At 39.3% G+C, this 25803-nt stretch overlaps 5 protein-coding genes across 5 annotated transcripts in view; 1 reads left to right on the top strand and 4 right to left on the bottom strand.

Annotated features, from left to right (window-relative positions):
* LOC109999178 (contactin-associated protein-like 2) overlaps positions 1-4133 on the top strand; it is a 237167-nt gene extending 233034 nt beyond the window's left edge. Inside the window, exons 25-26 of the mRNA XM_065948795.1 lie at positions 953-1024; positions 1655-4133. Of these exons, the coding sequence (XP_065804867.1) occupies positions 953-1024; positions 1655-1854 (272 nt within the window). The 3' untranslated portion in view covers positions 1855-4133. The remainder of the gene's footprint in view (positions 1-952; positions 1025-1654) is intronic.
* Positions 4134-6698: 2565 nt separating this feature from the next.
* On the bottom strand, positions 6699-8246 carry LOC109999184 (lipocalin). The gene is made up of 6 exons (XM_020654149.3): positions 8086-8246; positions 7747-7886; positions 7579-7658; positions 7376-7489; positions 7181-7282; positions 6699-7099 (listed from the first exon to the last, which is right to left on the bottom strand). The coding sequence occupies exons 1-6, from the start codon at positions 8179-8181 to the stop codon at positions 7080-7082; spliced, it is 552 nt and encodes a 183-aa protein (XP_020509805.1). The 5' UTR covers positions 8182-8246; the 3' UTR covers positions 6699-7079.
* A 4743-nt stretch (positions 8247-12989) lies between these two features.
* On the bottom strand, positions 12990-14539 carry LOC109999183 (lipocalin). Its single transcript, XM_020654148.3, has 6 exons — positions 14367-14539; positions 14028-14167; positions 13856-13935; positions 13653-13766; positions 13469-13570; positions 12990-13387 (listed from the first exon to the last, which is right to left on the bottom strand). Exons 1-6 carry the CDS (start codon positions 14460-14462, stop codon positions 13368-13370), a joined length of 552 nt encoding a protein of 183 aa, XP_020509804.1. The 5' UTR covers positions 14463-14539; the 3' UTR covers positions 12990-13367.
* A 1739-nt stretch (positions 14540-16278) lies between these two features.
* On the bottom strand, positions 16279-21293 carry c8g (complement component 8, gamma polypeptide). Its single transcript, XM_020654128.3, has 7 exons — positions 20754-21293; positions 19254-19393; positions 18600-18670; positions 18410-18517; positions 18162-18266; positions 17394-17429; positions 16279-16495 (listed from the first exon to the last, which is right to left on the bottom strand). The coding sequence occupies exons 1-7, from the start codon at positions 21291-21293 to the stop codon at positions 16476-16478; spliced, it is 1020 nt and encodes a 339-aa protein (XP_020509784.1). The 3' UTR covers positions 16279-16475.
* A 7-nt stretch (positions 21294-21300) lies between these two features.
* Positions 21301-25500, bottom strand: msrb2 (methionine sulfoxide reductase B2). Its single transcript, XM_020654129.3, has 5 exons — positions 25248-25500; positions 24680-24777; positions 24282-24358; positions 22303-22450; positions 21301-22093 (listed from the first exon to the last, which is right to left on the bottom strand). Exons 1-5 carry the CDS (start codon positions 25363-25365, stop codon positions 21962-21964), a joined length of 573 nt encoding a protein of 190 aa, XP_020509785.1. The 5' UTR covers positions 25366-25500; the 3' UTR covers positions 21301-21961.
* Between the last annotated feature and the right edge of the window lie 303 nt (positions 25501-25803).

The raw sequence follows: 25803 nt of genomic DNA, 5'->3' as shown, positions 1-25803 counted from the left end.
ACCATGTATCCTGCTTAATATGTTCTATAGATAGAAGTCATGTATAATTCATACAAACCCTCATGCAGTCCTTCACCTCCAAATGATCATTGTCTCCTCATTGGTTTGTTTTCAGTGTCTATTTACCTGTCTCTCTGTTTTTCCATTTTTTGTTGCTCTACTCTTCTTTCTCCCTTTTTTTCACTCTAAATTATTTCTTGACTTTACATCCAAGCACGTCCGATCTGTTGAAAAACTGTGATGACTCACATCTTCCTCCATTCCCTCAATTGCACCCTTTTCTCCCCCCTCCTCCTCTACTCGTTCTCACTCATGATCAGAACGGAACAGTCCGCAGCAGAAATAGCTGACGGATCATTCTACAGTGAAGCAGTTTGTAGGAGTCTGTGTGTGTCCGGTTGTTCTCTACTGTAAGCTTTGATCCTATACGTCTAAAGCTCTATCCTTTTAAGATTGTGTTTGCGTGTTATTAATAGGAAAACAATATTAGAATCTGCTAGCGGAGATGTCATTGATAACCTTGTCGTCTTTCACCTTTTTTCTTTATCACTAAACCACTTAATCTGTCATTAGATTTTAATTTAGATATACTTTATTGTCCAGAGGGGGAAATTCACCTTGGGCAAAAGAGCAGAGAAAACAGCTCTGTGCAGCTTTCATGAACAAGCATAACACAAGACAGGACAACCATGAAAACATATCAAGTAATGCATAAAAACATACTAAAAAAATAATGATAAATACAAATATGCCTTTGTGGCTGTTATTAAGCAAACGTTACACATTACATCATTTCTCATGGCTTTTCACTGATAAAAGAACAAACCTTCTATTTTTGTGTAGCTGTAAGGTGTACCATAACAAAAAATGTCTATGGAGCTTATCAGTTAAAAGGTCTGGAATTATTTAAGTTTAGTGTTTAAAATCTTTTTTTTGTCCTTTTTTTTTGCAGATCCAGAGTTCCCCTTCAATGAGGAGAGAGTGATTCCTGATGGAGTCAACAGAGACTCAGCCATCATTGGAGGTAAAAAAAAAAAAAACTTGGAAAAAACTGTGGCTGTTAAAAGGTTGTTGTATCCAAAAAAATGACAAAGAAGTCAGTCTAGTTTAGAACTGTAATGGAATGTGTATGGGATCCTTTGCTGCTATGGCTGAATGTCAGAAATTAGTAGACATTGGGCATTATGGTGATTTGAGGCTTAATTCCATAATATTCTTTTTCTGATAAGTACTGTTATATTTAGTTTTATACATTTAAAACAAAGGAAATATGTTCAGATTGTTTCTTGCTTAACCAGTAAATTGAATTGCATTGCGAAAGCTTGACAATTTCTAGAAAGTCCGAATCCTAATGTAATATAATCAAAGTGATTGTTTTTGTCAAACCAGTGGTCTTAATCCCATCCCACCATTAAATCATATAGGCTACTGTAAAGAAAAACATTAGATTCTCCAATTTAACAGCTGGAACCTGTTGATAATTAGCTTTACTGATTTGTTAAACATTATTCAACAAGTCGATAACTTGTTAATTGTTTGAGCGCTACGCTGAAATGTCACTTAAATATAAAGAAAAAGAAACTATAAAGAAACTATTCAAACAGTTATATGCTGACACTTGTTTTTGTGAACCTGCTGTCTGTGTCCTCTGCAGGAATCATCGCCGTGGTGATCTTCACCATCTTATGTACGCTGGTGTTCCTGATCCGCTACATGTTCCGTCACAAAGGCACCTACCACACCAACGAGACCAAGGGCGGTGGCGAGTCGGCCGCGGAGTCAGCGGACACGGCCATCATCGGCACCGACAACCCAGAGACCATCGATGAATCAAAGAAGGAGTGGTTCATCTAGCAGCCAATGAGAGGAGACTCTGAGAGGAAGTGATTAGTTTAACCACCCGTTGGTTTTAATAGGATTTGTGTCACAGCGGAGATGAAGGCCAGGCCGTTCAGTGAGGACAATAATCTCCCGAAGAGAGCAGGAATGTGGGAAAAGGCGTGTACAGAAGTCTTTTTTCTTTGTTTGATTTGTATTTTTATATATCCAGAGTATTAGAGAGAGAGAGAGAGAGAGAGAGAGGAGGGACGGTTATGCGGTGCAGAACAGCTGTGACAGACTGTGCGTGTGCATACTAACCGGCTTGTCCTCCTTTGTTTTTGAGAGTTTTCAGGAGTCCTTTGAATACTGTATATGACAAATAACTATACTTACCAGGTTGTCTGATGGCACAGATGTATTGCCAATCTCTGTTGCATTTAGATTTTATTTTTTAACAGAAAAAATCTAATATAAAAAAAATGATCAAATCAACCTGCCAAACCCCCCTTTTTAAATTCACCAGGCTGTGGTCACACCAGCCTGCCAACACTCCCATCAGTCAAACCACATGTGTTGTGGTAATATAGAGATAAAAACAAATGCCAAACCTATACTTACACAATATTTTGTGTTATTTTTCTTGAAAGATTTATTCAGAATCCAACACATGAACACCACGGCTAAATTCAGATCGATATATCGCAATGTTATCATATGTGTGTCCATTATATTGTATTTATGTGAAATATAGAGTTTTTATGTTTAAATGTTATGACATTCGATTGTATGGGACATTCCTTTCTGAGGACAAGCAGGGAGGGGTTTCTCAGAGCTTGGGAAATCATGACACACCATGGTTTGTTGAATTCAGCACGGCAGCTTTCTTTTCATTTGGACCGAGTGAAACCAGGAGCCTTCACTTATTCCAGTCGGTTTGTTTCTTTGCCAAACACTTGAGTCTTACATCTTTTTTTTTTTTTTTTTTAGATCAGCTCAGACTTTTACGTCAAATGTTTGACTTTGAGTTGAGATCTTTTTTTCAGTATACATCCCAGACTGACGTGGTGCTGTAGATTTACAAAGTGTGCATGCGACTGCGCTTACATTTTCAGGCCAGGTGGTTAAAATGAGGACTGTCACAATTAGATGCAGCAACTCTATACGTTGTATTAATGCAATAACTAGATGTGCTTATAGGTTCAGCAGAAACAAAAGAAACAGTTCAACATAAAACAATTCGATCTGGGAGCGGTTGACATAATTGGCTTACTCGTGCATTGTGCCTTTAAGGTGCTGAGCTATGCTACATTGCCCCGATAACTTATCACAAAAATGCAACAAAAACTGGACTACTGACTACTATTTGTGAATCCTCAGGATGGAATTAAAAATGATTGAATCCGTGTTTTAAGGTGTTTTTTTTATGTTTCCTAATTTCACTGGTGCTCTTTTCAGTTTCCTCATGGATTCAGAATCCTGCTTATTAGTCTCCAATCCTCACAAAGATTGGACTTCTTTTACTGCATAGCTGTGTGGGTTCCTATGCAGCAGAAGCATTGACGTAATGTAGAGGGGAGCTGCAAGGCTGCACAATACATAACAAGTTTACACCTACCCGCTGTGATGCCAACACACACACACACTCACACACACACAAGCATGACAGAGCGTGAGTCAAGGTTGTTCTTTAGATTCCGAGAGCCCCGTGTTCAGAAGTAGGAGGCTGCTGCTTTGTCAACACTGAATTAAACTTCACTCTAACTGCGCCACTGTCATCCAACATGCATCTAAAACACGTACAATGTATATTTTTCCAAACCATTTTCCTATCTTTGTTGCTTTTGCTTACCTTACCATATAGCATTTACTGAACAATGTGTTCCAGTTTAAAACTAGCTGCCAATTTAAATATTGCTTTGTTTGATTTTGTATGTCTGGTCAAATTGCTGCAATTTTGCCCCCTTTTCCATGTGATTGAATGATTTTGTACATCCTCATGGTTGAGTGCAAACTGTACATCAGTGATATACATCGGTGATATTTGTCAGAGAAACCAGCCTGCCTTCTATGCATCCTCAAAGAAGACTCTCTCTGTCCTCACATCAAATCCATGAAGGCAAAACCAGTGACTTTCCCTTTTGTCAATAATAACTTTTACTAAGACTATCCATAAAACACACACACACACTCACACACACCCCTGACCGGGTTTGGACTTGGTTACATTGGGTTATCAACATAAACAGTCAACACCATAACCCATATGTTTGCTTTCAGTTCTATTGAGTTCAATAAAGAGTGTTTGATCTTTATTGTCAGTGTTTGTCTATGTTTTACGTCGGTGCTAAGAGACATTCATTGGGGATCAGGGTCTTATACCATTGACCCCCAGCTTTGCCCTATGTCCCCTACATCCAGTTTACTGACTCGCATACTCCCTGTCTCTGGCCCTTTAAAAGCCCTTTAAAGCTATTTTTCAACATTTTCTAGCTATACTGACCTCTCCTGTTGTGTTTTTGGGCTTTAACCATTCAGTGTGTTACTGTCATAGGATATAATTGTGGGCATAGAAATATGGGAAAGTCTTACAGACAGGCTATAGACTGCCCCCTTGTGGTCACATGGTGCCACTTCCTCAATTCCTCAACTCAACAATTTGGGAAAAAAATCTTAATTAGCAGAATTCAGAGCAATTTTATGTGACTTTATTTTTGTGGGAGTAATTGTATGAAGCGGGTATCGTAGAAAAACCGGTAACCAAGTAATGTTTAAGAGAAAAATATAGGTCTACTGTATATAAAGATACATATAAGTAAAGACAACTTGAATTCACAAAAGACATTTGGTAATAATTGACTGAATTGCTAAGCTTTGAGGAACCAAATGTGCCAAAAAAGATTTGTGTGTCTATTTGTCGTTTAGGTTTGTCTTTTCAACTATTAACCTTTCGTCCTGACACACCTGTTTCCCCTGTGTATTTATTCACCTGATGACACATTTGTCAGTGTCAAATGCTCACCTGTCAAGTCATTTGTATCAATTCAGCTTTGAACTTGACTTCTTGGCCTGTTTTCACAAACACTCCAAGAATCCTATCAGAGAGCTCCTAATTTAGCGTAAAAAATATTAGCAGGGAAAAAATCCTAGCAAGAAATCCTAGCAAGGATTTTTTAGCTTAAGAGCGATTTAGGAACACTCTGTGAGCAACTGTGAGCAAGAAAGGGAGAGACACTTTTATCTTAGTGAGGAGGCGGGGTTGATAGGGATAGCAAGTTTTTTTTTAGAAGCTGTGATTGGTTAAACCCAAAAAAATAGAATCATAGAATCTAGTCAGACATTGTGTAATAATAAACCCTATGAAATGATCATCTGTGTGATCATTTGTAAGATGTTCTTTAAAAGTATAGACTACTAAATGTCCACTTGTGCAGCAGCTTCTGCATGTGCAGAGGCCTAATTAGTGATTGGATGTACCTGTGGAGGTAAACACATGTAGAAAAAACTCAACATGCACGTCTCACTATGTACTGAGATGTACTGAGTAGGAGTACCAACACCTTGCTGGTCTACAAGAAAGAATCACTTACGTCAGGAGCTGTGGGCAGGGTTATCTTGACTGAAATTTAAGCATGCAACACTTCGTCATGACGACCTTGGGGACAGGCCAGTTAACGTTTATTAGTATAAACTTAGAAAGCTTTGTCATCACAAGCCTGACTGGTGACCATTTTAAAGCACTTCCCCGAGTTGCATACATCTCTCGGCATGATACTGGAATTGTCAGCTGACCAGGGCAAGCCAAGGCGGTGGGCAAGTTGGTTCAAAGTAGCTTTGTTCAGTGGCTTCTTCATATGCTGATAGTTACATCAGCATGTGAAGAGGCTTAATTAGTGATTGGATGCTCCTGCGGAGGTAAACACATGTAGAGAATCTCAACATGCATGTCTCACTCTGCCCTTGGGGAACACTTCTTCATTTTCTCTTCAGCTTGAGAAACTTTTGTTTCAAAGTCCTCCTCACTACTCCTAACAGTTTGACACATGAGGAGCTCTCTTGCTAAGATGCCTTGTGAATAACTTTTTTCTTTGCAAGGATCTAGTCCTAACTTTAAGTGGACAATTTTTAGAAAATGTTGAACTTTCTTAGAATTTTATCACAAGGAGCAACTTTTAGTATAAGAGGCTTTGTGAATACAGTCCCTTTTACTGTGTTGTTATCCTGTTACTCTGAGCCCTATTTCAGAACGCAGGCTCTGTGTATATATATACATATATGAATATTCTTGAGCTGTGAATGTGATGTTAAAATAAACGTTATTCTTTTGTACAGAAAAACTAAGAAACAAGACTTCAATTATTTATTAGTTTGCTGTCTGAGTGAAACATTCATTTGAATATATTTTTTCTGAATCTAATAATACTTTGCATTTTTTTGTTATTTATTATAATTATCATTGGTCTATATTTATTTAAACTTTATTTTAGATAAACTTTTTTTTATAACTGTATACAATTATAAATTGTTGAATTAATCATCACCATGGACAGACTGTCACAAATGTTTGACTTCCACATGCTATTTCCTCTCTGATTCAATAGAGGCTAGACTTCCAAGTCCTCTCACCAGACAGTTTTTGTTAAATTCAATTAATTCAATATTTATGGCTTAAATAGCAGTTGTTGTACATGTTAAATAAATTATTGTAATATTAGTGAGGAATTGGTCATTTCTGGAGAACCACTTTCATGCAAATTAAATCAAGCACCAGGGGGCAGTATTGTATGGGGTGTTTTTTAGTATCCGACATAATGAAGTTCTTAGTGCTCTTGAATTTTAGTTACCCGTTTTGTACCAAAAGAATCATTCTGAACATTAAAGCATTTTCAGTATTTTTAATTGGCTTTGAGCATGTTTCATCAAAAATAAAACACTACAAAAGAATCAGCAGTTAAAAAAAAAATACATGCATTAAGAAATTGGCAGCTTTCACAGTCTCAAGTTTCCTTTCCCTTTATTTCACAATCAGACCTTTTTTTGTTCCACTCTGAAGCAGTTAAAATGCGAAATGGAGAGATTGAGGTCTTATTAGGACCACAACTGATCTTTGGTATGCAGGAGGGGATTGAAGTGAATGCTTTATTGTCTCAGTGGTATCTTTATGATGTCAGAGACACCAGATTGGAAGGAATCAGACTCTTCTGAGATGAAAGCCTAGGCAGATGATGCAGATTGGATGATTGGGAGCAGCAGGGGACCCTTCAGACCTCAGGACATTCAGCTGTAACAACACAAGAGGCCAATTAGAAAACACCTATACCTATAAACGCATTCGTATTCTAATTCAGCTTTGATGACTCACCATTTTTAGGCAGGATGGCCACGTTGTCCGCAAGGATGCCAGTACTAAGAGATAACTGTGCAAACTTCTGCTGCAGGACATCACTGACCTCAGAGGAACGGCCTGAAAACACAAGATGAGTTTCTTTAACTTCAAAATAATCTACACAGAATGCTTCTGTGACTCTGTAAGTTGTAGTGACAGTTTTGGACTTACTGTAAAGCTTGTTGAGAACCTCAGACACTCCTTCCTTTGTCTTGATTGTGTGGACCAGAGCGTAGTCGTCGTACACAACATCAACAATGCGCATGTCATTGTCATTGTTCCAAACTGAGGAGATCAGAAATGGACAGGTCAGGCTGCTGAATCTTCTTGTGTGTGCCCTATCGTGTCTAAAGCATTTGTGGGGCTATACTCACGCTTGCTGTGGAAGGTGTAGCGTCCAGGAGTTTCTGTCTTTTTTGCCAGGTGAGTCATTCTCCAGCAGGTTCCATCAGCACTATGAGAGAATAAGGCATTAGAACATCAGGCTCTGCTTCTTTATTTTCTACCAAACACTAAAATGCTGATTTGAAGGCGTCACTCACTTCAGGTTTGCGTATGAGAGGTCCATGTCTCCTCCTTCGGTTGGTGTTACTACAGCAGTGCCCATCTTCATGCCTGCCTTGTGGTTCACAAACCACGGAGCATTGGTGGCAAAACCAACAAGGTACCACTTGCCTGCTATCTGAAAGACAAAGGAGGGCGCGGGTTAGTTATTTTAAATGTATTTGAATGAAGGTTTGTTTGCTATTTTCATATTACTAAGAAAAGCAAATGATGCAATGTAAATGTCAGAAAACTAAATGTTCTAATCACTCGTCATTACTTTTTTTCCCTGTTGACTTCGGGATTTCCAATATTTCTACAATAAGTTTATTTCTTACCTTCTGCAGGTCAAAGTCTGCAACGGGCATGACATCAGCAAAGGCAGACAGGGCGCACGTCAGAGCGACCAGCATCCTCAGTATGGTGTTCCTCATGGTTCCTCCTTTTGGGTTCTGAGTTCCTTCAGCGGAGAGTTGAGTTGCAGGAAGAAGGGCAGTGAGGTGAAGAGACTGGAGGCTCCTTTTATCCTGCAGTGTCGTGCCCCCTTTTCCCTCCTCCTCTTTCCGTCTCCTCCTTCCTCCCTCCCTCCTGCTGCTTTGTTTTCTGCATTACAAAAACTCCCCAGTCTTCACCCACAGCAATGCAAATCACTGCTGGATGGGGGAAGAGGATGAGGTGGAGGGGGGGGATAATCACTCTTCATCTTGTTAGGATGCCTTGTGACTAACTTTTTTCTTTGCAAGGATCTAGTCCTAACTTCAAGTGGACAATTTTTAGAAAATGATGTGCTCCTGAGAACTTTATCACTAGGAGCAACTTTCGGTATAGGCCGCTTTGTGAATACGGCCCCTTTTACTGTGTTGTTATCCTGTTATTCTGAGCCCTATTTCAGAACACAGGCTCTGTGTATATATATATATATATATAAACACACATACATGAATATGCTTGAGCTGTGAATGTGATGTTAAAATGAATGTTATTCTTTTGAACAGAAAAAAACAAGACTTCAATTTATTATAATCAAATCAATTTTATTTATATAGCACTTTAAACACAACATTGTTGATCAAAAGTGCTGAACATTGCAGAAGAAAGCATTAAAAAGTAACAGACAACAACAATTTAAAAAAAAAAAAAGAACAAGTGACAGTTAATTACAGTGTAACACAAGAATAACAGAGCTATTGTTACAGACGGTTGGAAAACAAGGGAGGTGGACCTAAGAGCAGAAACCAAAAATATTTAATCAAACAAAAAGGCCAAAGGCAACAAAACTCAATTCCAAAAGTTCAACAAAAAACACTGGGATCAAAAACAGTGAGCCACAGAGGCGCACGAGCAAAAAGTACATTCCAACAACATGCAATGAACTGACACAGAAGGGAAGAAACACAGAGACTAAATAGACACAGGGGTAATCAAACACAGGTGAGACTAATGACACAGGTGAAGACAATGAGGGCAATCACAATGGAGGGAAACACACAGAGGAAGGAATGGACACAACACTGAGGACAACTACAAAATAAAATACATGAAACACTGAAGACACACAGAACTCAAGAATGAAACAAAACACACTAGAACATAAAGAAACACTAGGATATGAAGTGACAAAAATAACACATTAAACACTAACCTAGAAAACACACAAGGGAAACAACACCATCAGACAAGAATGAGAACTAAAAACAACAAGAAAACTTTTAAACTCTGAAAATAAGAAACCAAATCATGACAGCTATGGGTTTTTTGTGCTTGATGGGTTACTGAACATTAAAAGGCGAGTTTTAAAAACACTAATAGTGGGAGAGAGACGGAAGTCTGGGAGCAAAGAGTTCCATAGTTTTGGTCCTGCAATAGAAAAAGCCCAATCCCCATTGCGCCTTGTCCTGGATCCAAGCAGTGACAGAGGGTTTTGTTCTGATGACCTAAGATCTCTCATCGGTTTATATGGGGATAGGAGTTCTGAGAGGTAGGCGGGGGCAAGTCCATTTAATGTCTTAAACACAGTCAGAAGTATTTTAAAACCAATCCTCAGCTTGACTGGCAGCCAGTATAAGGAGGCAAGAACTGGGGTGATATGATCTCTTCTTTGAGAACTTTGTGGCCATCCAAGATTGTACATCTTGAAGACAATTTGTGAGGTTTGTGAGTTTGTTGTAGTTGTTTGGTTCCAGGGGGAGGTAAATCTGTGTATCATCAGCGTGACAGTGGTAAGATATGTTATATTTTTCAAACATTTGGCCTAGCGGGAGTAAGTAAATGGAGAAGAGGACTGGACCAAGTATGGAACCTTGGGGAACACCACAGGGAATGGGGGCAGAGGAGGATAAAAAGTTACCAATGGAAACACTGAAAGATCTGTTGGATAAGTAGGACGAAAACCAATTTAAGGCAGTACCAGAGACCCCAACCCATTTGTTTAGTCTCTGGATGAGAACTGAATGGTCAACTGTGTCGAAAGCTGCAGTTAGATCTAACAATAGGAGAACAGAGCATTTACCAGAGTCCGCAGCTAAAAGCAAGTCATTTGTAATTCTGAGAAGTGCTGTTTCATTGCTGTGACGAGCTCGGAAGCCAGATTGGAATTTATCAAAAATGCAGTTTTGAGCTAGATGGGACAATAATTGATTGAAGACTGTTTTTTCGAGGATTTTTGAGATAAAAGGGAGTTTGGAGATTGGTCTATAGTTATTTAAGACTGTAAGATCTAAATTTGTTTTTTTCAAGAGTGGCTGGACAGCAGCATGTTTGAATGACTGGGGAACATGACTGCTTTCCAGAGAGCTATTGATGACTAAGAGAATACAGGGGCCAACAGTGTCTGTAACTTCCTTGAGGAGATTGGTAGGAATAATGTCTAGAAAGCAGGTGGAGGTTTTGATAGAAGAGATTAGTTGATGAAGTTCTGGTAAAGTAATCAAGGTGAAAGAATTTAGAACCGATGTGTTCTTGGAGGGAATTAAAAGATTATTTACAGGTGGACTTGTACTAAGTCTGATGCCAGACAACTTATCACGGAAGAATTGAAGAAATTCCTGACATTTTGACACAGAAGCATCGAAGCTGGAGGAGGAGGGGGTGGAGGTGACCAATTTCAAAATGCTGAAAAGAACTCTGGGATTATGGCAGTTTGTGTCAATGATATTTGAGAAGTATTGGGTTCTGGCATACTTAACTGCCTGCTGGTATTTATTCAAGAGATCCTTCAACATTTTAAATGAAACTTGCAATTTATCTTGTTTCCACTTCCGCTCTGCTTTTCTGTACGCTCTCCTTATTTCCCGTGTACTGTCATTAAGCCATGGTGAGACCGAAGGTTTACATTTCTTAAAGGTGAGTGGGGCAATTGAATCAAGGGTGGCCAATGAAGCACTGTTAAACAGTGAGACAATATTTTCAGTGCTGACAGGAGATGGCCTGTATGCCCATCATGGTAGGAGTCCCCTTAAAGGCTTCAGCAAACTTGGTGGCAGTGGATGCATTTATGGACCGAGAACGGAGAAGAGCAGGACTGAAAGGAGAGACATATGGCAAATTCAGAGCAAAAATGACTGCCTTGTGATCTGATAAGTGGAAGTCCTCTATGAAGGGGTTGGGGATGCAAAGACCTAATAACAGGACTAAATCTAAGGTGTGACCTTTGTCATGGGTTGGGCCAGTCGTGGAAGGGTCACCGATTCAAGTCCCGGTGAGGACCAAATATGGAAGTTGGTCTGATAGCTGGAGAGGTGCCAGATCACTTCCTGAGCACTGCCGAGTTGCCCTTGAGCAAGGCACCAAACCCCCCACCCACCATCAGCTCAGGAGCGCCCGCTGTGGGCAGCTCCGTCACTCTGACATCTCTCCATTAGTGCGTGTCCATGTGATCCTGTTTGTGCATGTGTGTATATTTCAACCTATGTGTGTGTTGCATGGTTTAAGATGCTTTTATTGATCCCCTTGCGGGTAAATCTTAAATCTGAATTTGGGAAAGTAGATCAGAGAATTCTGTGATGAAATCCGTGTTGGGTTTTGGAGGTCTGTATACCAGTAAAGAGAGGACAGGTGGGGAGCCATTTTTTACAAATGACAGGGATTCAAAAGAAGAAAAAGGGCTGATAGGAAGACTATTGCACTTCAGGGCGTTATTATGAATTACAGCAACCCCATCACCTCGTGCATGTAGCCTGGGCTGATGAAAATGGGAGTAGCCAGAAGGAGTGGCTTCAATGAGAGGAGAAATGTCACCTGGGGTAAGCCATGACTCAGTGATTAGAAAACAGTGAAGTTAATGTGACAAAATGAAATCTTGACAGACAAATGATTTGTTTGACAAGGATCTAACATTCAGCAAGCCAAATATTAAAGAAAGTGAAGGCGGAGATGAGGTTATGAGGGATTTGGGTACTGAAATGAGAACACTGTGGTCTGCACGTCGTACATTGTGTGGAAGAAAGTACCTAGGCTTAAAAATGGTTTGAATGGGACAAATTCCTGATGATGATGAATCTAACAGTTGATGCCGACAGGGGGAGCCGCTGGGAGGAGCAGTAGTCTGGGGAGCCAATGCAGGTAGAGAAGTAATAGGGGGTGGAGTTTGGGTCAAATAGGTAAACAGTCATTCACGTGGGACAGTCTGCACAGCGTGCTGAATGTTAGCCGCAAGCATGCGGCTACCCAGTCTGTTTGGATGAACTCCGTCAGGTCTGAAGAGGGAGAAATGGTTCCAGAACAGTTTGCTGTCTGAGTGAAACATTCATTTGAATATATTTTTTCTGAATTTACTAATACTTTGCATTTTTTATCATATATTTATTATAATTATCCTTGTTTTATATTTATTTAAACTTCATTTTGGATAAACGTTTTTCAGAAATGTATAAATTGTTGAATTAATCATCACAGATTCATCACCATGGACAGACTGTCACAAATGTTTGACTTCCACATGCTATTTCCTCTCTGATTCAATAGAGGCTAGACTTCCAAGTCCTCTCACCAGACAGTTTTTGTTAAATTCAATTAATTCAATATTTATGGCTTAAATAGCAGTTGTTGTACATGTTAAATAAATTATTGTAATATTAGTGAGGAATTGGTCATTTCTGGAGAACCACTTTCATGCAAATTAAATCAAGCACCAGGGGGCAGTATTGTGTGGGGTGTTTTTTAGTATCCGACATAATGAAGTTCTTAGTGCTCTTGAATTTTAGTTACCCGTTTTGTACCAAAAGAATCATTCTGAACATTAAAACATTTTTCAGTATTTTTATTGGCTTTGAGCATGTTTCATCAAAAATAAAACACTACAAAAGAATCAGCAGTTTAAAAAAATACACGCATTAAGAAATTGGCAGCTTTCACAGTCTCAAGTTTTCTTTCCCTTTATTTCACAATCAGACCTTTTTTTGTTCCACTCTGAAGCAGTTAAAATGCGAAATGGAGAGATTGAGGTCTTATTAGGACCACAACTGATCTTTGGTATGCAGGAGGAGATTGAAGTGAATGCTTTATTGTCTCAGTGGTATCTTTGTGATGTCAGAGACACCAGATTGGAAGCAATCAGACTCTTCTGAGATGAAAGCCTAGGCAGATGATGCAGATTGGATGATTGGGAGCAGCAGGGGACCCTTCAGACCTCAGGACATTCAGCTGTAACAACACAAGAGGCCATTTAGAAAACACCTATACCTATAAACGCATTCGTATTCTAATTCAGCTTTGATGACTCACCATTTTTAGGCAGGATGGCCACGTTGTCCGCAAGGATGCCAGTACTAAGAGATAACTGTGCAAACTTCTGCTGCAGGACATCACTGACCTCAGAGGAACGGCCTGAAAACACAAGATGAGTTTCTTTAACTTCAAAATCTGCATTCTGTGACTCTGTAAGTTGTAGTGACTGTTTTGGACTTACTGTAAAGCTTGTTGAGAACCTCAGACACTCCTTCCTTTGTCTTGATTGTGTGGACCAGAGCGTAGTCGTCGTACACAACATCAACAATGCGCATGTCATTGTCATTGTTCCAAACTGAGGAGATCAGAAATGGACAGGTCAGGCTGCTGAATCTTCTTGCGTGTGCCCTATCGTGTCTAAAGCATTTGTGGGGCTATACTCACGCTGGCTGTGGAAGGTGTAGCGTCCAGGAGTTTCTGTCTTTTTTGCCAGGTGAGTCATTCTCCAGCAGGTTCCATCAGCACTATGAGAGAATAAGGCATTAGAACATCAGGCTCTGCTTCTTTATTTTCTACCAAACACTCATTAAAATGCTGATTTGAAGGCGTCACTCACTTCAGGTTTGCGTATGAGAGGTCCATGTCTCCTCCTTCGGTTGGTGTTACTACAGCAGTGCCCATCTTCATGCCTGCCTTGTGGTTCACAAACCACGGAGCATTGGTGGCAAAACCAACAAGGTACCACTTGCCTGCCATCTGAAAGACAAAGGAGGGCGCGGGTTAGTTATTTTAAATGTATTTGAATGAAGGTTTGTTTGCTATTTTCATATTACTAAGAAAAGCAAATGATGCAATGTAAATGTCAGAAAACTAAAGGTTCTAATCACTCGTCATTACTTTTTTTCCCTGTTGACTTCGGGATTTCCAATATTTCTACAATAAGTTTATTTCTTACCTTCTGCAGGTCAAAGTCTGCAATGGGCATGACATCAGCAAAGGCAGACAGAGCGCACGTCAGAGCGACCAGCATCCTCAGTATGGTGTTCCTCATGGTTCCTCCTTTTGGGTTCTGAGTTCCTTCAGCGGAGAGTGGAGTTGCAGGAAGAAGGGCAGTGAGGTAAAGAGACTGGAGGCTCCTTTTATCCTGCAGTGTCGTGCCCCCTTTTCCCTCCTCCTCTTTCTGTCTCCTCCTTCCTCCCTCCCTCCTACTGCTTTGTTTTCTGCATTACAAAAACTCCTCACTGCTGTTACACAACTGGCACGTGTGGATGGGGGAAGAGAAGGAGGTGGAGGGGGGATAAAGGGGTACATAACAGGGCTCTTTTTGCACCCCTCCCCCCTCTGCCTTCTCCATCGAAGCATGCTGTGACTTTCAAAACAGCTGTTTGGTAAGAGTGCATAGTTCTTCACTATAAACCAAAAATAAGCTCAATTAAGTGCAAAAGTGCTCCTGTAGAAATAAGACATGTGAAGCACTTTTAATAAACTACTTTGCATCCATGTCAATGTGCTTCATTCAACTCCATGGACATCAAAACTTTAAATGAGACAAAAAGAACTTTCTTGGTCAATTGTAGAGATAAATTGATTTACTTGCAGCATTGCCAGCAGTGAAAATGTTTAGAGCTCATGTAACAACTGCCAGTGTTGATGATTCAATTGTTTGTTGGACTTTGTCGTTTGTTAGGCTTTAAAATAGATCCATACAACTATTTTCATTATTTTACAGTTTTGTTACAATGTTGTGAGAAAAAAGGCAGTTGTATCACTTTAAGGGAAATAAATGTTCTTTAAGTCTTCGCCTTACTGGCCCCTTAAATCACTTTGTAGAACAATGTGTACGTTTACATTGAGGCTGATAATGTCCTGGTTGGAATTTCTTAATTTGCAAGAAGACATTGGTGGACTCATCAGAGCTCCCTTTGTTCAGAGACAACACAGGCGCTGACTTGCAATCAGCTGGTTATGTAACACACACACACACACACACACACACACACACACACACACACACACACACACACACACAGGACAGAGGTGCTGGGTGGAGCTAGGAGCAGCTTTGAGATGCATATTTGGTAACCTGGTTTTGTAACAGAACCCTCTCAACCCTTTTAGGGCTGCACATCTGATCTGCATTAACCATTTGTTCTGACCCACACCCCAGATGCACACAGATACGCTGATTTGACAGTTTTAACAAAAAATAAGTGACTGGCAGCAACATTACAAATTCTTATGACTTCAGGATGACACTGAACTGTGACAGTTTTTGTTCTTCATGTTCAAACATACAATGAGTGCTCACTGAATCACCCTGTTGGTTTCCAGTTTAAGTTGAACTGAATGCTGCTGTGTACCAGTGAAAACCTGACCTTCATGGTTTTTCAAATTTCACACTGTTAAGCGAAAATGCACAGGGGAAAAATGAACCGTTACACAACACTGCATGGAACAAATATGTGTGTTCCTTCCCCTTATTACAGTATGCAGTTTAATACTAGAGAAACATAATAACATAAAGTAACTTTGGTGTGAATCTCTGCACGGCAAGTCAATGAGTTCATCAGTTTAGAGCAGACATTTGCAAACTCCATATCGGTGCAATTTATGTAATGTGTGTGCAGCAGATTTTTGACAGTTCGATTGACATTACTGCATGTGATGGCTCACAAAATTAAAAAGTTCTTATTAAGAGAGTAAAATGTTTCAACTGAGAAGAAATGTAATTCAAATTTAATGTAAATACAAAAACCTCTACTGTTTAAAGTGTGGACAATATTTTACTTCCTTTAGATTGTTTTATATTTAAAAATCCCATCAACAATAGAAAATGCATTTTGTTGTAAACAAGAAAAAAACTGTGATGACAGTTTTAGATATTTATTTTAGTAAAAAGCTTCTATCGGAAAACTAAAACTGAGAAATGTAACCCCTTTTGAGATAAAAGGTTTGATGCAGTCATGCAACATTTTTCATAGATTTGAAAAATGATTCCATATTCAGATTAGACATTTGAAACTGCCCAGCCTGCAGGATCCGTCTGCTGCACAGCTCTGCCTCCTCAGCATGTTGGGACACAATCTGTAAATCAAAGAGTCAGGGGTTTAATTGCATGTACTGCTGTTTTCATTTCGAGATTGGATAACATGTTGTTGACCGCATTTAAATAACGACTGTTATACAAGTTGAATCCAACACATGCGCAGCCTGAAGGAGCAAACGTGAAAGGTATTTGGAAAGGTCACAACAGGTCATTTGTTTCCTTTTAGAGTCTCCCTCTCTTTCTCTTTCTCTAACTTTTTTTTTTCTCTCTTTCTCTTGTAACAGGTTTCTGTATCACCACGGAATCTACGCTGTCTGTCATGCAGGGATTTCCACAAATTCTGTCCCCAAATCATACCCTTAAAACCTGGAATTGAACAAGCCAAAATGTACATGAATGTACACATGTTTAAAAAGAAAGATAGTTTCTTAGCAGAATCATCTTGACTGTATTCATTTATCTTAAAATACATATTTCCTCTTATGGTAAATGATGAATGTGAAATTAAAAAAAACAGGGCTCAGCCATTCTGCGTCAGTTCAGGGGAAACAATAAGGAACATTGCAGGGAAGTATTAAAACTTCTAACAGTTACACTTGCAGGAAAGACGGTCATGAAATAAGTCGGGAGCTCTATTACAGAGCATGGGCCGGTAATGTACTGCAGTGTGTAATGACCAGTGAAAACATCAGCTGTTACTATACATTAAACCAGCAGGCAGCACAGAGGGTTAAATAACTCAGGCCTATTTTATACATACTACAGTTTCCAGAAAACTCTTCTTGTTTAAGTCACACTTTTTTCTCATGGCCTCATGTCACACGGATTAAACAAAAAGACAGCTTTGTTACCTTTTCTATGCCAGCATTATTATTTATTTTTTTATCTATTACATAATTGTGGCTTCCTACTGTTTTATTGCTGTATTAAACTTACTGATTGTATGGTCCTGGTCCACCTCGCCACAGTGACCTGGGAAAGAAGAAGAAAATAACACGGTTATTTCTAAGATAGAAGGCAGATACTTCCTGACTGTCATGGTTTGTTGTTGTTTAGTTATATAATGTGTTGATATTGTGTTTAGAATGTTCTGTCTTGAGTTCTCTGTGTGTCTTTAGTGTTTCCTGTTTTACTTTGTCATTTCTTATCCTTGTGTTTCTCTATGTCCTGTGTGTATTGTTACTGTTACATTCTTGGGTTCTCTGTGTGTCTTTAGTGTTTCCTGTTTTATTTTGTAGTTCTCATCCCCAGTCTTTCTTGTCTTGTCTTGTACTTCCTCCCTTTGTCTGGTTTCCCTCCATTTTGATAGCCCTAAATGTCTTCACCTGTGTCGTTAGTCTCCCCTGTGTGTGATTACTCCGAGACTATTTAAGTCTCAGTGTTCCTTCCCTCTTTTTTGTCATTTGGACTTTGTTTCATCCTTTGAAAGAGGTAAGCTTTGTTTTTGCCTTTTGGTTTAAAATAAATCTTTTGTTTTGTTCTGCAATAGGGTCCCGTTCCTTGTTTTCCCACAAACGTCCCTTATATCAATGAAAGTCTGTCTTAACTGATCGAGTGATGAGAAATCACTGAGCATCGATGCAGTTTTTATTTCATTCTGAAAAGAAGCACAAGCGGTTCTAGTCTACTTTTACCATCATCCTGCTATTACAATGCAGGCTGCTAACATGGATCATGTTCTCTTTCAGGTGTGCATGGACGTACTGTAAGTGGGGAAGGGGAAGAGGTAAGCCAGACCCAGATTTTGTTTTTCAGCAAGCTGCTCAAACTTGCTCAACATCGGCTCCGACAGATCGTCCACAGACCTTCCTGCATTGCGGAGCACAAATCAAACATTAGACAATCAGAACTGCATATTCTATACACGCAGTGCAGCAAAGCATGATGAGCAGCACGGCCTTGCTTTGAGATCCAAAACACCAAACATGGGTCAAAGGAACAAAGGAACCCACCATAGAGTTTCATGGTAATTTTGCCACGTTTCTGGTAGAACATGATGGCGTAGTTGTCGTAGTCACTTTCCACAATCACGATGTCAACATTGAGCTCAGGCCGAGATCCTGGTGGACACAGTAAAGAGCACTGTCACACAAAGGGATTCCACACATAATGCATTAAATATAATGAAAGAGAGGCATTGACCTTTAAGTGTCAGCTTGCCAGGGGTTGGGGAGATATTGTAGACTTGTAAAATCTCCCAACACTGGTGATTACTGATGAGAGAGAAAGTTTGTGTCAGATAATCATTCAATAAAAAAAACAGGTATCATAGTTCTAGTACATATTTAGCACTGTTCCCTGTAGGAGAAAAGGACAGGACATGTCGGCCTTTTTGTGTTCACATTTTCTATAAAGAATTTAAAAATGTTGATTGTTATTTACTTTTTATATTCAGTGTTTCACAATCTAACCAGATGTTTCCTCAGATTTAGTGTTGCTTAAGAAGGAACCAGTAAGATTGCTTCATTAGCATGGGCCAAACAGCATTAGTGACCTTCAAATCACAACAGATATTACTGGAATGTCCTACAAACGACAGCCATATTTTTAATTGTGCAATACGTACCCTTTGTTTTGGCAAAAGTTAGATCAACATGACCCGAGAGTGTTTTTGTAATGAACTAATAAATTTCTCTTTGAGGAAACACCAAACACACGTGGTTGAGGAATGAAGCAAAAGCGTGAAAAGAATAAATGGTGGCCTAATGGCCCCATCTGCTGATAAATGAAGGTACTGAAGAATTGCTTTATAGTGAGAAGCAGTTAAATCTCCATGCATACTTCAGTTGTACTTACTGACGTGTTTTGGTGCTGACGGACAACGTTTGGTCAGAGTTAGGTGTGAGGGTCATTACAGTAGGCTCCACATTGGTTCCATGATTTATCAGGAAAGAGCATTTGGACGCAGTGTTAAGCAGGTACCATCTTCCTGCCATCTGCAACACAGATGAGCAGAAAAATGGATGAAGAAATCCATAAAATCTCCAAAGGTGTCAGAAATGGTCAGTTTCTCTCTTTATGACACAAAGATTTTACCGTTGATTGATTTCTTTACAGAGTCTATTAGCCTTCTCTACATACGATTGGCCAAACCAAATAAACTCAAATTGAAAATATGAGTGAAGAGTGTAATCTATCTGATGATTTAAAAAAAAAAAAAAAAAAAACATCTGCTTCAAACATCCTGCTCTGTTGTGTTCAAATTCTATTTCACCAAAAATGCCCCTGTTGCTTAAAACATCATATTGACACAATTACACAAGCATGTCCACATACCCAGCCCCCACACTAATCCATTACCAAGCACACTTACATGTTTGTGTGTTTTAGGCTCTGGTCAAATATATATTGGCTGAAACAAGTATCTCCTGTGCAAATGATAAAGGTTCCATTCAAATCTACTTTGGATATTCTACTTTCCAATGTTAAAGACGTGTGTGTCTTTGTCTTGGCGTTGTAATTTGGTTTACTCTCTTATCTGCCAGATTCTGCTCTATTCTATAAAAGAGCTGCTCTTAATGTATTGGTGTTTTTCTCTGTGTAAGACTATGAAGATTCTACTGGATGTTTGTCCCAATGGTTATGAGCTAATGATAACTGAGTGGAGCTCGTACTTCTCTGCTTCTCGGCAGAAGAGCTGGATGGCAAGATCAAATATTTTAAGCCAGATTTTATTCACAATTTACAAACTATAACATTTTATTTTCAGTGTATTTAATGTTCCTAAATACATCCACATCCATGTTGAAACTCCTTGATGGTATTTTCCTCTTTTTAATAATCCGGGATTTTTTTCAAAGCTGATGATTTGAGTTTTATTTCATTTTAACGTCCATTTCTTTCTACATCTGATGCTGTACCCTCTGTTATTTAACTATAGAGTGTTAAGGGACAAAACTGCTGCATTAGTCAATGCATGGTGAACGTACTGAATGGTACAAACATGATGGCAGCAATTAAATGAGAAACACAATCAATCTGTCAGTATTTTTAATAGATCAATTCTTTTTTTTTTTTTTTGTGAAACTTTTCCATCAATATCGTCCAGTGTTTTGTCACGATTCATTTTAAATAGAAGTTATAATAGTCATCTTGTACTACACCCTATATAATCCAGAAAGTCTACCTGTCAAATTCTGGCTTGATTTTAAGGTACCAAGCAAAAAATTTGAACAACAAGACTCTCAAAATTAGCAGTAGTATGAAAAAAAAACAAAAAACATTGATATATGACAAAGATAATACACAACCAACTAAACAGACGTAGTGTAATGTGTATGATCTCCAGTGTCTTACCCGCTGTATGTCTATGTTCTGTGCAGGTGGGGTCAGGTCAATAGGATCAACCTTCGGCTTCTTCGGAGGTCGTCTTTGGGGTCGTGGTCGACTTACAGCCCCCCCTACCGCCTCCGTGGAACCCCACAAACACACACACATCAACCCCACCACCGCCAGCATCCAGCGCCACACTCCAACCATCGTATCACTCGCAATAAAACCTCCAAGGGTCAGTATTTCTCCTTCAGGACTCCGCAGGTACCTGTTTCTTACTGGTCTTTTTTCTAAACTACTGGTTCTTGTTGTTCTCTGTTTCTGTCTGTAGTCTATGTTTTCCAATCTGATCCACTCCACTTTAAACAGGCACAGATAAAGCACATACACTAAAGAGGAGCAGGAGACGAACATTGGGAAACAGGGGATGGCCTGTTTGGTTAAATATTGACTTGGTTTACTGGCACTGATGAGGCCATACTGCATTTCTGCTGTATGCCGTAAAATGTCAGTAAGTGTTGACCTGATTATCCTAATGAACTTCACTATGAGCAGATAAATCATTAAAAGATTCAGAAAGCAAACAAAGTATACATTTATTGGCAAATTACCAGACAAATCAATTTGATCTATAAATGTGACATCAGACAGATAAACCTGAACACAAGCAAAAACTTCCTGTGTTTTGAAATCCTCACAGAAAACAGGTATTCTTAGTTCAGGCCTTGTGCACTTTAATATGTAGTGTGTTCTTTAACATTATGGGTTTAGACACTATTCCACATTGTTTCAAACTACAAAATGGTGACAAACGTAATTTACTATTTATACATTTTTTTTATCAACAAAATTATAAAACAATTCTAAAAAAATCTGTCTTTGTTTGAAAGTGTGTGTTTTATTAGGTGGTTGAGCTTAGTGAAAAGGCTGATGGTCGACAGATTGCGTTAGTATAAATGTATCTGAAATGCAATGTCTGCAGATTATTACCTGAACCCCAGTGCATGTATAAACCTTCTGAACAAGAGACTGCGCTGAATTCAGTCAATCATACCACCATTAACGACAAGTTAATTCCCTTCTAAACCCATACTATCAAAACCTTTGTTATAACATATAGCATTATTAAAAAATATAAAACACCTTCATTTGGCCTCCTAAAAGGGACCGGTCTGCATCAAAACATGGAGCAAGTGTTTTGTGTTCAGGGGTTTCAAAATGTCCATGCAATCTCATTTTTCTTCTGGCAAGTCGGGCTTGACATTTTCTCTGGGTTTAAATGTGAGGGCTACGCTGTTGATACAGAACCGCTGACCTGTGGGGTCTGGACCATCTTCAAACACATGACCCAGGTGGGCATCACACTGCATCAAACAAGCACAAAAGCACAAAAGTTGTAGGTGAATTATGAAGTTTACCTCTGTTTGTTTTTTTTTTTTAAAGAAAATTTAGCAGGAAATCCTGAATGCAAAGTTCAAATATTATAACGATGCAGTCGACATTTCTATATTCACTGGAAAAGCTACACGAAGCAAACATGAACTTTGTCCTCGAAGCTTAGAACACAACTCACAGTTTTACAAAGGACCTCTGTACCCGCAGTTCCCAGGCTGTTGTCAGGGCGACGAATGATGGAGGTGTGGCTTTCATCCCTCTCCCATGTCCCATGAGCCTCTTTGAATGCTGGCCAGCCTGTCCCAGAGTCATACTTAGCTTCTGAACTACAAGAAGAAGGAAAATGTCCTACATTACTATCAGTTCAGTCGGGACCACTTTGTCAAGGAAAATTACTTCGTTGCAATTATTTATATTTGGTGGTATGGCTCTGTTCTGGGACCTCCCTGCCCTTCCATATGCTTATGTCAGCAAACGTAGGCAGGCTATAGCGGTTTAAATAAGGCAGCATAAGTACTATTTAGCAAGCAGGATGCTTTATTTTTATTTTTTATATTTTACATTTTAAAATTCTGTTTTATATATTGTAATACAGTGGTTCTCAAACTATGGTACGCGTACCACCGGTGGTACGTGGGCTCCTTGTGGTGGTACGCAAAGAAATCTCCACAATATAAAAAACGAACCCGTTCAGCATAAAACGACAATTTTTTTTTTTTGTCGTACTCTTATCTAGCTTGTATCTATTGGGTTGTATTTATATCAAATATGTTTTCCCCTCTAAATTATTCTAGTGTTTGCAACAAACAACTTTAATCTGCTCAATTTATGCTCGCACACAGACATAAACAACAACAGGAATACGCCTCGCGTTTTGAAAAGTTCCACTCGATATTCCGTTATAGTTCAGTACTGAAACAACAGCAAGCAGCTGAATATCTGTTAATGTAGGCCTACATCAACATAATATCTGTTAATGTAGGCCTACATCAACATAATATCTGTTAATGTAGGCCTACATCAACAGAATATCTGTTTATGTAGGCCTACATTAACAAATACTCTGTTATTTATTGGAGTTCAGCACACAATCGGCAGCAAGCAGCTGTACATTTACATTTTTAAAACGGAGCCAGGAGAAGCTTCAGTTTTGATGCATGTACGGACAGTGGACCTTATCGCTCCCCCTCCCTCTCCCTCTCTCTTGCTCTGAAGCTGATGTGATTCTGCTCTATTTTGATATTTTAACACTCCGTAGGAGTCAAGAGGGATTTTTTTTTAAAAAGACAGTTTTGCTATGTTGAACGCAGAGACTTACAATAAAGCGGCGCTGTTTGCACAAAGCCTGCAGAGCGTGCGCCTGCACTCTCACGTGCTCTCACTCTCTCAGGCAAGCAGCAATTTTATGAATAAATGAAAAATTAAATGAGAACAGGTCGGAAATATTCTTGGGCCCAAGTATCGTGTTTGTGTGGGAAACACTGGAGACAAAATATTTCCAAACAGGTTGTTGGTATAAAGTTGTCATTTTTATTGTTCTGCAGGTCTACAGTGTGGCTGCCAGCAGTCAATAACAAATAATATTATTTTCATGAATTAATTTGCCTCTTGCATGAAATGTGTGTTGAAATAAGCCTACAGTGTATTTTAACGTCTACCATAATGGTGGTACTTGTAGAGCCAAATATTTTCGGAGGTGGTACGCAGTCTAAAAAGTTTGAGAACCACTGTTGTAATAGATTCTTATACTGTATTATTGAAGTTGTTGCTAGTTCTGCTTTATTTCCTTGTTAATTGTTTAGCACCAATACACCAAGTCAAATTCCTTGTATATGTAAATGTACTTGGCAATAAACCCCGATTCTGATACTGATTCTGATTCTCATAAAGCAAATCCGCTGGCCATCAGCTGATGCGGCTTGTGAGATCAGCTGTTACCGAAACTCAATAGTAGAGTGTAATATTTTATGTATTTTCAACAATTTACCACATTGGACTATCCTTGGGCTGTTTGTTGGCTACAGACCTTGGCTTTTAGCTTCCATTTAACATAATTTGTTGTAAAAAAAAAACAGACAATAATAGTATTTTTCTAAAAAGACTTTACTTGTCATGCCACACAAAACATTGAGAACTATTCCTTTTCTGCTATTTTACCTGAAAATAGGAGAATCACAGCAGACACAGTGGTACATCCCCACCTCAGAATGGTTCAGGTAGATCCCACTAAAGGGCTAAGGGCACAACAAAAACACATCAGTGGAAGTAGAAACACAGGAGTAATACTAAACGTTAAAAAAAAAAAAAAAAATGTAAAAAATAATATTTTGATCATTGTATTCATTTAGTTTCCTTAGGCTAATGATTTGGAAAGGTCAATACCGTAACTGTATCTGGACTGGTTGACCCTGACTCAGGTTAACAATACAGTACTGAACAAAGTCCATGTTTGCTGGTTTTATGAGGCTGTATGTGGGTCAGACTGAGATAATGTTGCTCTGACACACTTAAACACACTCATGTATGTGTGTGCATAGATGGTATACAATACTCACCTCCTCTGTGCCCTTCTCTCTGGTGACTACATACTGTTCTGGGGTCAGTTTCTTTTGCCAGTCTGTAGTCTCATCGTAACGAGTGAGAGACAGCAGACCTGCAGAGCAGAGGTGACAATGATGAAGCCAGAAGTCTTGATATTAATATAACATACAGGAAATACTTTAAGATCCATAGTCCGGATAGAATGTTTGGCCTGTATTCCATAGTACAAACAAGTGTATACAGTACTATAATTCATAAACATAACAGCCACAATGCTTCCTTATTTGTCTCTACAGAAACTTTTTTTTGAGAGTTATAGTTTTATAACTCTCAAAGGTAGTCCTTGATAATCAAACGGGAGCACCTTTTTCTGTTTTTAACCACAGAAAAAAAGCAATAACTTAACTTGTAACTGATTGTTTCTTTTTCTTAGTGCTTTCCAACAAGTGTCAATATTCAACCTCACGACACAAATGCAGCATGGTGCACCTGCAGGAGTAAAGCTTGAACTGCAACATTAGGTTACGTAGCTGTATTTGAAGTTACAGATTCAAGGCGAAGAATAAAATAGGTCCCAAATACCTTGAGATGTGCACACAGGGCGGAAGAATACCGGGGTCCTCCTCGGTAGCACCCGGGATCTAGCTGTAGCCCTGTGCGAAACAACTGTGAAGAGACGACGGGCGGCGAAGCGGGACATGTTTGCTGCTGCAGAGTCAAGTGTGTCTGAAGTCAAGTGTACAGTGCACACATCACAGGAAGCCAAGTGCTGCTCGCTGCGTCGGATTGTTCACGCCGCAGCAGGTTCGCGCTGGTCCTCCCTCGGCTGATGCAGGCTTGATGACCCGGTCAAAAAATCCCTCCTCCAGATATGCGGTTCAAAGTCGACTGGACTCGCTGGCTCTTTATTGCTAGACAATGTGCAAAGAGCACCATGCTGTGTGGCAGCTTTACGGATAGAAAAGGGCTTTATTGGAGGAAATGGTGAAGATTATTTGGTGACGAGTTATTTTTGTTTATTAATTAAAAACAGTCTCTTAGCGGGGTGATCATCAAGAGAAAGAATGTATGATATGGATAGTTAAAATTACAGTTATTAAGCCTATAGGCATTATCTGGGGCCGAGTAGACTAATCCT

This window comes from Labrus bergylta, chromosome 20, assembly GCF_963930695.1.
Source record: "Labrus bergylta chromosome 20, fLabBer1.1, whole genome shotgun sequence".
Lineage (NCBI taxonomy): Eukaryota > Metazoa > Chordata > Actinopteri > Labriformes > Labridae > Labrus > Labrus bergylta.
The sequence above is the reverse complement of the archived record's forward strand: the minus strand, read 5'-3'. Positions and strand labels throughout refer to the sequence as shown.